General features: G+C 41.1%; 1 protein-coding gene and 1 long non-coding RNA gene across 2 annotated transcripts in view; both read right to left on the minus strand.

Moving 5' to 3' along the window:
* Positions 1 to 13,822, minus strand: part of LOC138948276 (uncharacterized) — a 289,660-nt gene that overhangs the window by 90,408 nt on the left and 185,430 nt on the right. The window lies entirely within an intron of this gene.
* The window catches only part of LOC138948256 (uncharacterized), a 30,185-nt gene continuing 19,351 nt past the window's right edge, over positions 2,989 to 13,822 (minus strand). Inside the window, exons 3-5 of the mRNA XM_070319774.1 lie at positions 7,091 to 7,333; positions 4,944 to 5,204; positions 2,989 to 4,720 (exon numbers count right to left, since the gene is read on the minus strand). Coding sequence (XP_070175875.1) covers positions 3,456 to 4,720; positions 4,944 to 5,204; positions 7,091 to 7,333 — 1,769 coding nt within the window. The 3' untranslated portion in view covers positions 2,989 to 3,455. The remainder of the gene's footprint in view (positions 4,721 to 4,943; positions 5,205 to 7,090; positions 7,334 to 13,822) is intronic.

The following is a 13,822-nucleotide window of genomic DNA, read 5'->3' on the forward strand; positions in this document are numbered from 1 at the left end:
CACATTTTATACAGAGCAATCACACACACAAGTCCCTGATACAGTGGAACCCCCCTTTTAAGACCTCCTAATGGCTAACACAAGTTTGGTCTCAAAAAGGGAGGAATTTTTAAAATGAAGGTAAATTTAAAGAGGTTATGAACAGAACATCTGAAAAATGTAGGTCTTGAAGTGGGGTTTTGGAGGGGGGGGGGGGGGGGTGAGTCTTAAAGGGAGGTCCCATTGTAATTCACTCCACGCACACGTTCTCAAAGTCACCTACATTAAACCTGCCTTTACAAGAAGGATCACATTACGTGCAATGAATACAGTGTTGTCATGGCTCTGTGCACATTTAAGTCATCAGACAGATTGACGCCGTCCTTAACTTGATCTGAATCTGGATCTGGATCGTTTACGTTGCAGGGACCACTGTTGGTCATCTTCGCAACGGATGCGGGAGAGCGCATGATAATAATTTAGAGTACAATAAAAGTCCTGACTTTGGTGGGACGAGTCATGCATATACAGGCTGTCGCTTCACTGAATATCTTTCCCACTCTTACTGACTTGTTAAAATGATAAAACTACTGATCCTGCTGGGATGCAGGTGTGCCCTATTGAAATGTCACAACGCTATGGTAATGAATGGAGAAGACTTATTCAGACTCAAAGGAAGAATGTATCAAATTACAGAGAGGCCCTGTAACGGTCCACAGAGAAGGTTGCATGTATCAACCTTCGCCCGACCGAGTTATCAACTACACACGGAAGATATCGTGGGGCCGTGCGGACCCATGCTTCTCAAAGAAGGAATAATATGCATACCCTTCCATAGACCCATGCTTTCCAAAGAAGCAAAAACGTGCATCCCCTTCCGTAGACGCCGTGGTTAAATTTCCGCGAGAAGTAATTGCGGACAAAAGCTTCTCAAACAAGAGGCGAAGCCATCAAGGCTCACGTAAGAAATCGACAAACAGTAACACAAACTCAATCACTCCGTCACACATACACACACATACACACACACACACACACACACACATACACACACACACACACACACACACACACACAGAGAGAGAAAGAGAATAGGTGAAACTGTGCAAGAAAGCGAGACACTAGATCTAGATCTGTCTGTCTGCATGTACACTAGTTTCGGCCCGCTCAAAATAATAATGACCGAGACTTTCAGTACTTCCTTCGCGTGACGTCTAACCCTCTTACGTCATAATGTGACGTCAATGTAATGTGACGTCTTCAAATGTTAGAGTTTCTACCACAGACATACACACGCACAAACACACGCACACACACACGCACGCACAGACAGACAAAGTTACGATCGCATAGGCTACACTTACGTGAGCCAACAAAAAGAAAAACGTGAATACCCTTCTGTGGACGTCGTGGGGCCGTGTGGACCCACATTGTTATGTATTAATTTCGCTCCACGCGACTTGCTTATTAACTCCAAAATTAAACAGATCGTAGAAAATGATGTTTAGAGCCAATACCTGAAGGTTTGTGACTTCTCTCCCTAGTTTTTATGTAAGTTCCTTCAGTTTGACAAACATGGGTCTAAATTTGACCTTTGTTTTGTTTTAATTACTTCTCGCTGAAATTTAATGATCTTTTAGGACATAAGAGCTTTTTAGGTGTCTGAGGCATTCTTAAAAGCTCATTAAAAAATTCCAACTGGTTTAAGAGATATTTGCAATTAAACACCCTTCTGGGTCCACACGGACCCACGACGACCGGCGAAGGTTGAATGACAGTTCTGTATTAAGATTGTGATCTTGGCATATAAACTTGGTAAAACCAAAATTGCACCTCTTGTCTATCCAGACAGAAAAATTCAAAAACTCTTAGCCCTTAAACGGAAAGAAACTTGACTTGACTAGCTGGCCGATTTTGTCGTATCCCGCGACAGCCATTAAAATGTGAAACAAATCCTGACAACAAATTAAGAGAAGGCTTTATGTATTTACCTCACGAATGAAGATACCCAACTAATTATTTCCACAATGCAAGGTGTACTCCTTACTGAGAGCCAAACAATAATGGAACATTCTATATTAAAAAGAACAGATTCACACACGCACACACACACACACACCTACACACACACACACCTACACACACCCACCCACACACACACACACACACACACAAGAGTCACACGTTCTTGTTTTCTGTAGCTGCATATTCGATAGCTTCCATGAAATGGGTCAAGTACTAGCACTTTAACCCTGACCTTCAAAAAACATGAGACAGCACCCTTATGGTCAGTATGTGCAGTCACTGAGAGATTGTGGGTTACAACGCAAGGGAGTGGTAGTCCAGTTTGAGCTATGATTAATCAACATTTCCAGTGATCACGTTCTGGGGCTGAAGTTTGTGCGGTATGTAAAAATGGGATGAAATAGCCTGATTTGCGATTTCCTTACGTAATCAAATACAATGTCTTGTCGTAAACTGATAGAAAGAATTCGCTGTCCTTCCTGTAGACCAGCAGTATTTCATGTAGGATTTGGACGCAGTTAGTTAACGTGCGGAACATGAATCAAAACTGATCGTGTGTCACGCTGTCTCCCCTTTACAATGATGAATATCAATACGTTAAAAAAAGGAGTTTTCTATTTTTTCTCCAAATTTACACATGCCTGAGACATGACTAAAATCGCTAGGGGCTCCATGCACCTGGAAGTGAGAAGTTCAGTAACTTTAAACTGTTCTACCTGGGTCAGTACGACACACGTGTATATATCTGTGAAACTAATGCGGCATGAACCATACATTCTAAACAGGAGTGTTTAACGTTTGAACATATTTCTGTAACACATTTTGAATATTTAGTGACATTGTACATTGTTCTACTGGCAAAAGGAGCACACATAATTATATAGTATTTACTAGTGTTCAAATAAACACTTGTGAACTTGTGATTCTTATGTGTGCCTCTAATGCTCGTAGAACTACGTACTATTTCACAAAGTGTTCAAAACTTGTTACAGAAATGTGTTCAAAAGTAGAACACTTCTGTTTAGAGTGGATGACATTATGTGAAGTACACATTTCAATATTCAAAAAACCAAATCGTGTAAATCCGGTCCACCACGAGAAAAGTTACGTTTATGACAACAGACAATGTACTGCTAATGAAGTCATTGGAGGAACAGTTCAGTGTCCAATGCTCTTGAGCTAAACAGCAAAGGTTCATGACGTATAATGAGAAAGTTCTCTGAGTCCCCGTGATCGGTTTTTAGACGGCGAGACCACCGAAATTGGGCGGTTGACCCCATCCTCTCGGTTAATGCAAATAAAGAACTGATTGACAGAACAAGTAGCTTCTAGGTAATTCAGGTAGCTAACTGACCAGTAGGTCAAAGAGCATTGTGTTACCTTGAAAACTGAAGTTTGATGCTATTGAACTGAAAACAAAGGTCTTCTCCTCAATTACCCAAAATGTATTTTTAACACTTTTCTGACACAAAGCGACAGAAAGAACACGCTTCTACTTTTGAATCGTCCGACATTTTGTTTAGTTTGTCCATATGCTTTTCAAAATTTCTTATGAAGGATTGGACCCAATCGTAAAGGGGCACACGATCCAGCTTTGTGCGTGCCGTGAACATTGGCCCTGGCTCTGGAAACCTGCATACGTAGGACTCTGGGCCATCTTTGTCATAGAAGCAGAGACCGTGATAGTTACTGATCCTGACCTCAATGACATAGACGTCGCCAGTCGTGGTTTTCTGAACTGAATGGAAGAAAACTTTGACAGTATCGGCATGATCTTGTATGCCAACCCACGTCAGTTCGTTCTCTACACGCTCTGATATTTGCTGTCGAAAGTCACGTCGTTCTTGTTCTGTGAGTTGTACGCCCTCGGTGACGAACTTGCCCGTTTTTTTTTCGGTTATTTTGGACTTCTTTGCCACGTAGTACAGTGTAGGGTTTGACACCTTTTTATCTTGCCATATCTGCCATTTGTCGACCTTGCCCTTTTTGGTGACATCAACAATGTCTTGACTTAAGCTGATCCACGCAGGCTCCTCCTTTTTTTCTTCACTTACTGCAAAGAACACCGAGCCACCACCTTTTATTTTGGTAAATGCAGTGATATATTCCTTTAACTTTCCATTTTCCCAGCAGTGTTCGGCGAGTTGGGAAAGCTTGCAGTTCAACAATGATTTAGCCTGTATTGACATGCTTTCCTGCAAGACTTCGTCTGTTGGAAGGCCGTTCACTTTTCTTGGTATTTCATTTCCTTGCTCAAAGACGTATTCCCTTGCACAGGTTGCATTCGGATGTGGTTTGGAGGAGCACAGCTCGCCGACGAAGACTGTTATATTGATATAAGAAGGGGCGTCCTTGCCTTTGTTGTGCGAGACCTTGGTTTTAAAGTCCAATGTACTCATAGGCCTTTTCCTGGAGGAAGTCTTCAGTCGATACACGAGATGCGTTTGGTCAAAGTAGGATCTTTCAAACACACAGTGGTACATGGACCCGTCTGATACCAGGTCTTTCAATTTCGAATCAACTTTTTGATCAAACTTCTCCAGACAATTGCGATCTTTGGCGTGAATAACCACAGCTCCAGCTTTGTTGTTCAGCAAACCGTTGATGTACTTGTAAAACTCTTTTGGGTTCTCCAAAGCGTCTTCCAAAGAACCTTTCAGTCTCATTGTTGCTTTTTCCTGCGCGTAAACTGCGTCGCATATGGAACAGTGGGAAGCTGAAACAAAATACATACCTTTGTTTGTAACAATTGCAAAAACAATCAAAATCTTTGAAAATTAACACTGGAGATACTTGTTGAAGGGACAACAACCGGTAGAGGATTATCTTCTTTCCTTTTCCTTCTACTCTTGATTTGACGGAAGAGCAACATTTTTTACATTTTACCAGTCCTTTACAGATTCAAACTGCTGAAATTAGGTGTAGAAGCATGTCCTTACCAGGTTCAGAGAAGTCGCCTGTGTTGGGCCCGTCTTTAGCAGCGACACGGAACTCATATCCTTTGGGACTTCCCTGGAGAGCAGTGACAGTTGTCGTAATAATCGGCTTTGCCAAAATGGCATCTTTCCAGACTGTGTCACCTTTCCGTAGATACTGAACGACTGACGTGTTGAACTCTTCTTCAGGGGCCGTCCACGTAAGGGTAACCGACCCTTCTTCCATTGATATAACTTCTGGTCCACTGGAACTGTTAGGCCCGCCTGAAAGGGTTTAACATTCATTTAAAGGACTTCCTTCCTGCATGCGCACGTCTGCGTGAATGTGTTTTATTCGGTGGGAGCACAAGGGTACTTATCAATGTCAATATGGAACTTTGTGAAAAAAAAACCCAAAACAAACCTCATGCACAAGTTAAAAAAAAACCCACACAATCATTATATATTATATCAAAAAGCGCAATCGTATCGAGGTTGATGCTTACAGTGGTTTTAGTTGTTGCAAGTGTGGAAAACTAACATCTGCTGCTTTTTTTGAAGCTGAATAATGTAGATCTATACAATAATAACTAAGAAGACTAAGACCTTTTCAGCACAGCAGGTTCAAATTCAAAACTTCGTTACTATTCATTCGCCACGATGTAAATGACACATCCAGTCAACTAAGCAAGGGAATGTTGTTAATCACCATCATGGACTAGCCCAAATTCCTAGCGTATAAAACCTAATGATGGTTTTCCCATTCGTGCACTTGGGTGTCTGGGATGACTATAACTCACGGCTTTTCTTTAGTTCAAGGGTTAGACATATACATTAGTAGGGGTAATGCTACCTGTTTTAAAGCTCAGCTCACTTTTGTTTTGTTGCAATCACGTGTTTCTAACGTTATGCATCAGTTACGTGCATGTTCACATACAGCCACACATACAAAGGCTATTCTGAAAGTTCTTAGAACCTCATTTTATCGCACAGCTCACCGTTAATTTGATCACGCCGTTTTCTCGAAAGATCCTGTCAAAGTTGCGTAACACTTAAACATTCTTCAGAAATACCTTCTTCTTCTTCTTCTTCTTCTTCTGCGTTCGTGGGCTGAAACTCCCACGTACACTCGTGTTTTTGCACGAGTGGAATTTTACGTGTATGACCGTTTTTACCCCGCCATTTAGGCAGTTATACGCCGCTTTTGGAGGAAGCATGCTGGGTATTTTTGTGTTTCTATAACCCAACGAACTCTGACATGGATTACAAGATCTTTTTCGTGCGCACTTGGTCTTATGCTTGCGTGTACACACGAAGGGGGATGAGCCACTAGTAGGTCTGCACATAAGTTGACCTGGGAGATCGGAAAAATCTCCACACTTAACCCACAAGGCGGCCGCGGCCGGGATTCGAACCCTCGACCTTCCGATTAAGAGGCCGACGTCTTACCACCCCGCCACAGCGCCCGTCTTTAGAAATACCGTTCAAACATGTCGGCGCGATTGTTTTTGCCCGTACCCTCTAGTATGACAGCATTTGTATGCACATTTTGAGATATACCCCCTTTTGTACACGAGAGAGAGCACGGGCACCCACTGTCTGCAACGATTGTGTACCCGTTAAGGCTTGTGCCAGATCACATTTACGGGTGCCCGTTTCAATTCTCTATGTGTCATATACCTCCGTGTTTGTGATTCGTGCATCATCTCTTGTTAACTTTTCAACGGCAGCATTTGTTGCAGTAACAGCTTTCACCTGTCTGTGTTGGTGTCATCTTTGAAGATCTGTCTTTTGAAAGGTGCATTATTCCCCAACGATTCCCACAGTATGTTGTTGGTGTGAGAAACATAACACTCCTTTATTAGATTTTTATCCTTGTCATTTCTATTTGCCAAAGGACCAACATTTGTTTTTTACACAACAATAACGCATTGTTTTTATTAACCTTCTTTTGATACCAACTTAAGTAGACAGGTTCTTACATTTGATTCACTTGAGTAAAGAGCAAAGGAAATAAAGTAAGATGAGGTGACTTGTTGGCAAAATCATTGTGTAAAATACGTGCTAAAATAATGTCTACTTTGACGTGACTATTGACTAGAGATGTTTCTACAATTACAAGAATACACAGTTTTACGCAAACGAATGCAAACGATTCCAACATTGCATACCACAATGACGTTTTAACTCAGCAACGATGCGGAATTCACAGTTGTTTGGATTTTCACTGAATTTGGTCACTACAATTGTGGACGTTTGATCCTTTGTTGTGGCATTTTTCCAATTCGGCCCGCCTTTCAGACGAAACTGAACGACAAAAGTGTTGATTTTCTCCTCAGCTGCTGTCCATTCCAGTGTAACAGACCTTCCGTCTATACATATGATCTCTGGGGTTTCTGGTTTGCTGGATGCACCTGAAAAAATTATTCGTAATTTCTTGATTGCATATGTGAGAGAGAGACAATGACAATGACAATGACAATTCTTTATTTTACGAGGGTAACAGAATAAGCATTGGTATACTTTTTTGCATCTGGCCCTCGCCCTAAAGAGGGACTAAATCTACTATAATAACTACTACTACATACTTACATAATTAGTAAAACAGTATAAGTTTATGTACATAAGTGCATTATATGAAACATTGTAGTTTATACATGTTCATGACAAGGTACAAAGCAAACATTTGCGAGTCAATTAGAGTCAGAATACTATGCAATAGTACATCAACTCTGCAAGACAATGGATATTATGCAGAACATCATAATTTCGTGAACAAAACAATAAATCAAAAGTGAGTGACTGTGTCCCAAAGGACATAACAATCAAGAATATACTATTTTCATTAAATGGGATATATATTTGTTTTTGAAAGAATCTGTGCTGGTAGCTTCCCGTAAGGCATTCGGAAGAGCGTTCCAGAGACGGCCACCTGAATAAACTAGACTAGACTTAAATAAGTCTATCCTAGGAAGAGGAGTGTTAAATTTCATAAGGTGGTGTGAATTCTTCAAAGAGAACTTTGAACAAATGGTTTGGGGTAGAGTTTCGGATATAATTTTATGCATAAAGATTCCTTTGTTAAAAAGCAGTCTTGACTTTAGAGGTAAGATCCCTAAATGTATGTAGTCTAACTCTGTGAGGGTAGTGTGCTTTAGTAATACTACTTTTAGCGCTCTTTTATGTAATCTGCTAAGTGGTTTTAAGGAATTTTCACTTGCGGAGTCCCATAGAGTGGATGCGTAATCAATAACAGATTGAATATGAGCAATGAAGAATAACTTTCTGGTGTCACGGTGTGTCAACTGATTCCGTTCATCCACCGGATGTTTCCGTTCATAATTACACACGCGGGCCGAACGTGGTAGAATTGCCAGATTTTTTAACATTTTCTTGTTTTTCTCGCTCTGTTATCGAATCTGACCCCTGATTTGCACATGATCACCAAAACCATTGCCTGTTACGACATTTCGCTTGAACAGAAGTTTATAGAAACCCATGGCTTTTGTACAATCACTTGTCTTTTGAAAACATGTTGATTCCGTTCATACCCCATGTTTCCGTTCGTACAAAAGTGCATGTTTCCCTTCGTACGAAAAGCGTTTCCGTTCATACACATTCGTTAGATCAGAGTGAAACAGGCCCCCACTACAAGTTCTGTGTATTCCAATCGTCTTCAAATAGCACAAAGTACGAATGCGTGTGATATTGGACCTATGTGAACCATAAGATTAATTGAATTTGCATAAAACAGTTTTGTGTCCGTTCGTACTGATTTTGACGGGAAAATGTGTCCGTTCGTACCACTTTCATCAAATTGTTTCCGTTCGTACGCTTTTCAGTAATGTGTTCGGTGACGGAGCTTTCTGGGTGTTTTGGTAAGAACGAAGATTGATTTATGTAGTTTTGCTTGCTTTGCAGCACGGCAACTAAGACTGAACTAAGTAACATGTACATTTGTATTTACTCCTATCATGCCATTTGCTTCACCTGTGATAATCATGAGCAGAATTTAGATAAATCAAGAAAAAACATTATCCAGGCTCTATCAGTCCTTTTTACATTTAGTCAAGTTTTGACTAAATGTGTGAACATGAATGGGAAATCGAAACGAGGGTCGTGGTGTATGTGTGTGTGTGTGTGTGTGTGTGTGTGTGTGTGTGTGTGTGTGTGTGTGTGTGTGTCTGTCTGTCTGTCTGTGTCTGTCTGTGTCTGTGTCTGTGTCTGTGTATGTGTAGAGCGATTCAGAGAAACCTACTCGACCGATCTTCATGAAACTTTACATGAGGGGTTCTGAGTATGATATCCCCAGCATTTTTTTTTTAAATAAATGTCTTTAATGACGTCATATCCGACTTTTTGTTGAGGCCGCACTGTCACACCCGATTTTTTTTATCAAATTGATTTAAAACTTTAGCCAGGCAACCTTTGACGAAGCCCGTACTATGGGATTGCATTTCAGCTTCAAAGTTTAAAAAGATTTAAAAAGAAGTTTGGTCATTCAAAATCTGAAAATGCTAAATTCGATCCAAGAATGATTTCATCTTATTCTCTATTGTTTGCTGATTCCCAAAACATATAGATATGTTATGTTTGAATACAAAAACAAGCTCAGCAAATTAAAAAGAATACAGAAAAGCGTACTTTCCTGCTTCGCGCAATAGAAGCTACCGCGCTTTACCGGCTTGTCAATTTCACTTCGTTTTGCACGTGAAAAGTGAGCATTTTCCTTGTCACGGCGATTGACGAAGCTGTATTGCCTTCTGTTTCATTTCGTGAGTTTGACAGCTTGACTAAATGTAGTAATTTCGCCTTACGCGACTTGTTTTTAGATTACTTTCAGATGGCTGTGCATCTTTCCGTTCTTGAGGAGGCAGTTATCTACGCCAGTACACTGGACATCAGTGGCAACGTTGAAATCAGTAAACAGGGTTCGTACAGGTCATGGAAAACCTGGAAAGTCATTGAATTTGATTTTTAATCTTCCAGGCCTGGAATGTCATGGAATTTCAATTCAAGTCATGGAATTTAACAAAAATAAGAAAGAAAAAAATTAACCTTTAGCATGCCAGCGGCGATTTTCGTTGCCCAGACATTAACCCCACCCCCCCCCCCCCCCCCCTTTGCCAGCCAATAGCGATTTGCGTAATTTGCGTCGCCAGCACAAGGCTTGTTCGTATGACGGACTTCTCGTTCGTATTTGCATACGAGAATAACGGTATTTTTAACGGCACTTGAGCCAAAGCGAGGCTCACTTCCTTCCGTTATCTCGTCGTGTCGTCTGCGCTGCATTTGAGTCGGTTTCGTCGAAGTTTTCTGCTTTTGTTTTTGCATCGATAAAGTACTTTAGCGCTTCGACAAGCAAGATGGTGGATGATGAGTTTGAAACTTTCTTTCGAGTTGTTTGTTGACAACAAAAAGTATGCGAAATTGGAACGAATTACCGAGGAAGATCTTCGCAATGAACTGTGTATCGCGGTGAAAAAAATGACAGTTCGTCAAGTCACAGTGACGGTTACGAAACGGAATTTACGAAAGTGCAGATGGATACAAACAGTGGCTGGTCCAGTTTAGTGAAATGACAGGACCAGCAAACATTACCGATATTCTGACTGTGTAGCAAATGCTTGACTTGCTTGTCGAAGAGACACTGCGTAGAAACTGACTCAAATTCAGTGCAAAGCAAGCCAGTGTCAAAACTGGCAGTGACAAGACGTAAAAAGTTTGCCTGTTCAGAAATGGCGACCTGTGGATCAAAGTCATGGAAAATGTTATTGAGGCTCATGGAAAGTCATGGAAAAGTCATGAAATTTTGTTTCTAAAAACCAGTGGGGACCCTGAGTACAGAGCCAATGGCGCTTGCCACCAGCACACCACTAAACAAGAAGGGCAAAGCCCATACGACTCACATGCTTTACACATTTTTCCTACCAAAATACATGTGACCTTGACCCAAGGTCAAGGTCATCCAAGGTCATGCAACACAAAGCTGTTAATTCAAGACATAGGAAGTACAATGGTGCTTATTGGCTCTTTCTACCATGAGATATGGTCACTTTTAGTGGTTCACTACCTTATTTTGGTCACATTTCATAAGGGTCAAAGTGACCTTGACCTTGATCATATGTGACCAAATGTGTCTCATGATGAAAGCATAACATGTGCCCCACATAATTTTTAAGTTTGAAACAGTTATCTTCCATAGTTCAGGGTCAAGGTCACTTCAAAATATGTATACAATCCAACTTTGAAGAGCTCCTGTGACCTTGACCTTGAAGCAAGGTAAACCAAACTGGTATCAAAAGATGGGGCTTACTTTGCCCTATATATCATATATAGGTGAGGTATTCAATCTCAAAAACTTCAGAGAAAATGGGAAAAATGGGAAAAATAGCTGTTTTTTAGGCAACCTTTATGGCCCCTGCGACCTTGACCTTGAAGCAAGGTCAAGATGCTATGTATGTTTTTTGGGGCCTTGTCATCATACACCATCTTGCCAAATTTGGTACTGATAGACTGAATAGTGTCCAAGAAATAGCCAACGTTAAAGTTTTCCGGACGGACGTCCGGACGGACGGACGGACGGACGGACGTCCGGACGGACGGACGGACGACTCGGGTGAGTACATAGACTCACTTTTGCTACGCATGTGAGTCAAAAAGAAGGACCATGTGTGCGATCAGTGCGGAGCAATCTTTGAAACCAAGCGAAATATACATGCAGTAAACAAACATACGGAACGCGGATCGTATCAACTGATGCATCAAATTGATGCATCCAAAACCAAGAATTTGATGCATCATTTTCACAATTTGATGCATCATTTGGATGCATCAGAATTTTCGTGTTTTCCCGGAAAGTGACGAGCAAAAAGCAAAATTTGAACCGGAATACGAAGCGAAACGAACGTCGGAAAACGAAAGTTTGAGTCGAAGGTCAAGGGCGTCAAAACTTCGTGTGCACAGAAAACAAACTACAAACAAAACAAAAAATGCCTTAAAATGCATAATGCCGTGACTTTGACTTGTTCCCTATTTAATGGTATGTTGTACGTTTATCTCCGAGTACGCTAGTAGGCCTACTTGGGCTCAGCAGACTTTAATTGTGTGTCTGTGTGTGTGTGTGTGAGTCTGTGTGTGTGTGTGTCTTTCTCCACTTAACAGCTTATTGCTGGGAAACTACTGGGCGCAGTTCGTTCAAAAGTTGATACACTAACTTGATAATAGGTCCGATTGATCGTATTAAAACTTCATAATGTTACCTGGGACCTAAATGCGAAATAATCCACAAAAACGACTCTTGGCGGTGGGCGCAATTCGCGGTGGGATAGAACTGCTGTTCGGCTAATAGAACAGCCAGCCAGTTGGTGGCTTGGTGGAAAGCACGTCCGCCTATGGCCAAAGTGATCCGGGTTCGATTCCCGGCATGGGCGATCTTATTTAAAAAAAATTTTTTTTAATTAAATTCTTGTTTACTATTGTTTATCCCCGAGTACGCTAGTACTTGGGCTCAGCAGACTTTAATCGTGTGTCTGTGTGTGTGTGAGTCTGTGTGTGTGTGTGTGTGTGTGTGTGTGTGTGTGTGTGTGTGTGTGTGTGTGTGTGTCTTTCTCCACTTAACAGCTTATTGCTGGGAAGCTACTGGGCGCAGTTCGTTCAAAAGTTGATACACTAACTTGATAATAGGTCCGATTGATCGTATTAAAACTTCATAATGTTACCTGGGACCTAAATGCGAAATAAACCACAAAAACGACTTGGCGTAGGACAAACGGCAACAGCCAGCCTCATAGAACAGCCTGCCAGCACCCAATAGCCTTAAATTTCACTGATAGAATTGTCAGAGTTGGTGGCTTGGTGGTAGGCACGTCCGCCTATGGCCAGAGTGATCCGGGTTCGATTCCCGGTATGGGCGGTCTTTTTTTTTAGTTTTTTTTGTTAAATTCTTGTTTACTATTGTTTATTATGAACGTTTTATTTTACTCTAATAATTTTTTTTATTGTGTAAAATTAAGAAATACGTGCACAAGACAACAAACTTTCATACTGGGGGAGCGAGCCAGTCTGAAGAGTACTCGGGTCCAGCGCCAGCGTTTTTTATTTTTGTTTTATCTAACCAATCTGTTTATATTCGTCAAAATGTCATTTCAAGTTTTTCCGTGCTCAGGCATTTCTTACGGAAAGACCGGAAATGAATGATCTTTCGCATGCATACAAAACCGAAAGTGATGCATCAAAATGATGCATCATTTTCTAAAAGGATGCATCATTTTCGTATCGGATGCATCAGTTTTGGAAAATGATGCATCCTTTTTGAAAATGATGCATCCTTTTGTGAAAATGATGCATCAAATTGTGAAAATGATGCATCAAATCTTGGTTTTGGATGCATCAATTTGATGCATCAGTTGATACGATCCGCGTTCCGTACAAACATGCAGCAGACCCAGGCTGGGCTTACACATGTGACACCTGCAAAAAGGGCTTTCGAATCAAAGGGGATTATCATGCCCACATCAGCCGCCATGAGGGTGTCAAACTCTACACATGCGCCTATTGTGATAAAGAATACCAGTTCAAACAAAGCCTCAATCGGCATGTCGCCAGCTGCTCACCGCAAGCCGTCCCGGAGACGTATAGCTGCAAGCAGTGTGGCCAGGTTTTTCGGAAGAAAGATTCGCTTCTTAAGCACACTAAGTCTAAGCACTCACACAAACGCATATACAAACAAACAAATAAGCAAACAAACTAACGAACGAACAAACAAAAAGTTATGCAAACAGGTAACCCTACCTTTCGTATTCCCTCACTAAAACAAGTGTTAGTTTTGTTTTGTTAAATTGCTATTCGTAAGATACATTTAAAAGTGTGTTGACCTATCACCTGATTATAACGATTTTAGC

Source organism: Littorina saxatilis, linkage group LG15, assembly GCF_037325665.1.
Source record: "Littorina saxatilis isolate snail1 linkage group LG15, US_GU_Lsax_2.0, whole genome shotgun sequence".
Lineage (NCBI taxonomy): Eukaryota > Metazoa > Mollusca > Gastropoda > Littorinimorpha > Littorinidae > Littorina > Littorina saxatilis.